The sequence below is a fragment of the Papaver somniferum genome, chromosome 7 (assembly GCF_003573695.1).
Source record: "Papaver somniferum cultivar HN1 chromosome 7, ASM357369v1, whole genome shotgun sequence".
Lineage (NCBI taxonomy): Eukaryota > Viridiplantae > Streptophyta > Magnoliopsida > Ranunculales > Papaveraceae > Papaver > Papaver somniferum.
In genome coordinates, this window is record NC_039364.1 from 153631526 (window position 1) to 153635601 (window position 4076).

The window sequence follows — 4076 nt, forward strand, 5'->3', positions numbered from 1 at the left end:
CAACTTTGTAGCGTATCTAAGAGATATAGCTACTCTAAAACGATATGGAAAACCATGATAGTTGCATTTCGCTACAATCTAAACCACCTCCCTACTCTGCTCCCTCCAATCTAAACCACACATCTAGGATTTGAATCACATTCAGGCACATGCGGGGTTCACCATTTACCAAATATGGAATTTAGATTAGAGGGAGCAGAATAGGGAGGTGGATGATAGGGAGCTGAATAGCACCACCATTTACGTATTGTCTTGATAAACATGCTGGATCACATCTTATTTTTATAATCAATTTTTTTTTGATTTGTTTGTACCTTGAATTGATCTTTCATTATTTGCCACTACCACTCCATTATATTGGAGATTCTTAAAAACTTACAAAGTTTATTAGATGTGATGAACTTTGTACCGTATCTAAGAGATATAGCTACTCTAAAACGAAATGGAAAACCATGATAGTTGCATTTCGGTACAATCTAAACCACTTCCCTACTCTGCTCTCTCCAATCTAAACCACACATGTAGGATTTGAATTACATTTAGGTATACGTGGGGTTCACCATTTATCAAATGTGGGATTTAGATTAGAAGGAGCAGAATAGGGAGGTGGATGACATGGAGCTGAATTACACCACCGTTTAAGTATTGTCTTGGTAAACATGCTGGATCGCATCTTATTTTTGGTTTGTCTGTACCTTGAATTGATCTTTCATTATTTGCCACTACCACTCCATTATACTGGAGATTCCTAAAAACTTAGAACCCCACATGGCTCATCACTTGTTAGTTCCTTCCAGGCTCCATATTCTGAAAGAGAGAAAAAGGCTCTGAATAGAAGTCAAGTTTCTCACCAAATACAGTTGTGTGTATTTGTAAAAAGTTCCTCTTTCAGCCTCCAGGTATGTTTTTTTTCCTCCTCAAGTCTTCAAATTTTATCTCTATTCTAAACTACCGCCAGTACTGATTCAGGGTTTTCCTAGGAAAAACTTAAATCATTAAAATTATTCCGTTTTATGCTGCTCTGCTAGTTGCTTCCGTTTGAACTATTTGGTTTTACTGTTGAACACTAGAAATTAGTTAATGAGTTTATTTGTCACTTACTTTGGTTTTCCATTGTTACATTTCGTATAAGTTTGAATCCATATATGGGTTGGTTTTAGATTTCGAGTCAATTTCGATCTGACCAAAGTCTTATCCATTTAATCCAGATTAATGGAGACTACCCTGGATCAAAATTTCATGGATCAAAACACTATATTTAGTAGTACTGGTAGTCATACCACATCTTTCAATATAGGCCCAGAGGAAGATTCTACTGGGGAATTTGATTTCTCTGATGTGGTTCTCAAGTACATAAATCAGATACTCATGGAAGATACTACTGAAGAGAGGAATTGCTTGATCCAAGACTCTTCAGCTCTTCAAGCAGCAGAAAAACCGTTCTACGAAATGCTCGGCGAGAAATACCCCACTTCTCCTGATTGCAACACTGAAGTTCAAGTTGAGAACTTCACTCATTACAGTAGCTGCAACAACGCGGTTGAAACTAATTGGATTGATGAACTTGGTAAGTACATATCGTTGTCTAATACCCAAAGTTTTCCGAATGATTATACTTTTCAGGCGACTCCTGAGTTGTCTTACAACCATTCAAATGGTTTCAGTTCTGTTGTAGAAAGACTAGTGGAGCCGTCGGAGGGTAAGGTTCAGCTGGTTTCGGATGCGTATTGTGAGAGTGAACTCATTAGGCAATTGACTCCTCGGTTGTCTTACAACCATTCCTCCGGTATCAATTCAGTTGTAGAAGGACCAGTGAAGTCGCCGGTGGGTAATGTTCAGGTTCCTGATGTGTATTGTGAGAGTGAACTCGAGATGCAGTACAGAAAAGGTGTCGAGGAAGCAAATAAATTTCTTCCAAACGGTAATAACCTGATTCTTAATTTCGAGAGTAAGGATTTCTTACGTTATGATCGAAATAAAGAAGCCAGTGATGTTGTAGTTGAGTTGGAGAAGAAGGATGGGAATGGGTCGAGAAGAAAGAAGAATGTGCACAGGGAAGATGGGAATTTGGAAGAAGGGAGGAACTATAAGCAATTGGCAGCAGTGGAGGCTGCAATGTTCGATATGGTATTGGTCAATGGAGAAAATGAGGAGCAAGCGGAATCAACTATCCGTAAATCTTTGAAGGTTGAAGCAAGCAAGAACTTGCAGCAAAATGGTGGAAAGTCCCATGGGAAGAAACAAACTAGCAAAACAGGCACGGTGGATCTGTGGAGTCTACTCATTCAATGTGCACAAGCTGTTGCAACTGATGATCGGAGGATTGCCAGTGAACTACTGAAACAGCTTAGACAACATTCTTCTCCTTCTGGAGATGGTCTACAAAGGTTAGCTAATTGCTTTACTGACGGACTCGAGGCACGTTTGGCTGGATCAGGTAGCCAGATATACTCGACCCTCCCGCAAAAGAGCCCATCATCAGTTGCTGATATGTTGAAAGCTTATCAGCTCTTTATGACTGCAATCCCATTCAAGAAGATATCAAATTTCTTTGCCAACCAAACAATTAATGATCTTGCGGAAAATGCTACTAGTCTCCATATAGTAGATTTCGGTATCCTCTATGGTTTCCAATGGCCTTGCCTGATTCAGTGCCTTTCGAAGAGAAAAGGTGGCCCGCCAAAACTTCGGATTACTGGGATTGAATTACCCCGACCTGGTTTTCGTCCAGCTGAAAGAGTTGAAGAAACGGGTTGTCGATTAAGAGATTATGCTAAAGAACTCAATGTCCCATTCGAGTACCATGCCATTGCTCAGAAATGGGAAACCATTCAACTGGAGGATCTCAAGATTAAGAAAGATGAACTTCTAGTTGCAAATTGTCTGTTTCGAGCTAGGAACTTACTGGATGAGAGTGTGATATTGGACAGTCCAAGGGATGCTGTTCTGAACCTGATTAGGAAGATGAATCCTGACCTTTTCATTCATGGAATCTTGAATGGTACATATAATTCCCCATTCTTTGTTACACGGTTCCGGGAGGCGCTATTTCATTTTTCTACTTTGTTTGATGTGCTTGAAACAATTATCCCCCGTGAAAATATTGAGAGGATGACCATCGAGAGAGATCTCCTTGGGAAGGAGGCCATGAACATCATTGCATGTGAGGGATCAAATAGGGTTGAGAGGCCATAGGCTTATAAGCAATGGAAGGCGAGAAACACAAATGCAGGGTTCATTCAACTCCCTGTGAACAAGGATATCTTGAAGAAGGTCAAAGAACAAGCGAAAGCAGACTACCACAAGGATTTTGTTGTGGATGAAGATAGCAGGTGGATGCTGCTAGGATGGAAGGGGAGAGTTATCTTTGCACTTTCTTCTTGGAGGCCGATTTAAGACCCTTGTTTTCTGTTACACTACTACTGCTCATAAAGAAGGAGGTTTGTTTGAGGTTTGCCTCCCTTTTCTGGTATGTATTTCGGATTAAGTAGTGATTCCTAAAAACTATTTTGTTCGGCCATTTTTATTCCTCTTATGTCAAAAACAAGGCACAGTTTCACCGATAACAAAAATGCACCATCTCAAAACATCCCACTGTAGAAATGTAAACTAATGAAATGTTACTCACGTAAAAGGTTTTATTATATCAACATATTTTGTTTGTTAGGGACTAGGGAGCATAGTTTCGAAGATGAACCTCCAGAAAATTGTAATGCCTTCTGAGAAGATTTTAAAAGAACTCATTAGAAATGAAGTAGCTTCTCTTTTTTGGCAGTATGGCTTTACGTGCTTACATTACATTTGCAAGTTTCTTATGATGGGAACGCACAGTTTCATGATAAAGTCATTACTGAAGTACCGCAGGTTAAAAAGGAAAATACCATAGTCAGGTGTACTTACCGAAGTTTTTAAGTAAGAAATGGTTGCTCGCTTGGAAGATGAATGTCATTCTCTGCCGTAACGTTTTTCTAGATGCCCGAAAAAAGCACCTTTCAATTTAATTACAAAGCAGAAATCACTTGCTCGATACCTTGAATCAAACAAAGATACATTCCGCTTGACCAGAATTTTGTACG

The 4076-nt window shown here is 39.5% G+C and overlaps 1 protein-coding gene across 1 annotated transcript; it reads left to right on the plus strand.

The window, feature by feature from the left end:
* The first annotated feature begins 734 nt into the window (after positions 1 to 734).
* LOC113298802 (scarecrow-like protein 14) lies at positions 735 to 3715 on the plus strand. The gene is made up of 2 exons (XM_026547634.1): positions 735 to 899; positions 1209 to 3715. The coding sequence occupies exon 2, from the start codon at positions 1213 to 1215 to the stop codon at positions 3193 to 3195; it is 1983 nt and encodes a 660-aa protein (XP_026403419.1). The 5' UTR covers positions 735 to 899; positions 1209 to 1212; the 3' UTR covers positions 3196 to 3715.
* Positions 3716 to 4076: the final 361 nt, after the last annotated feature.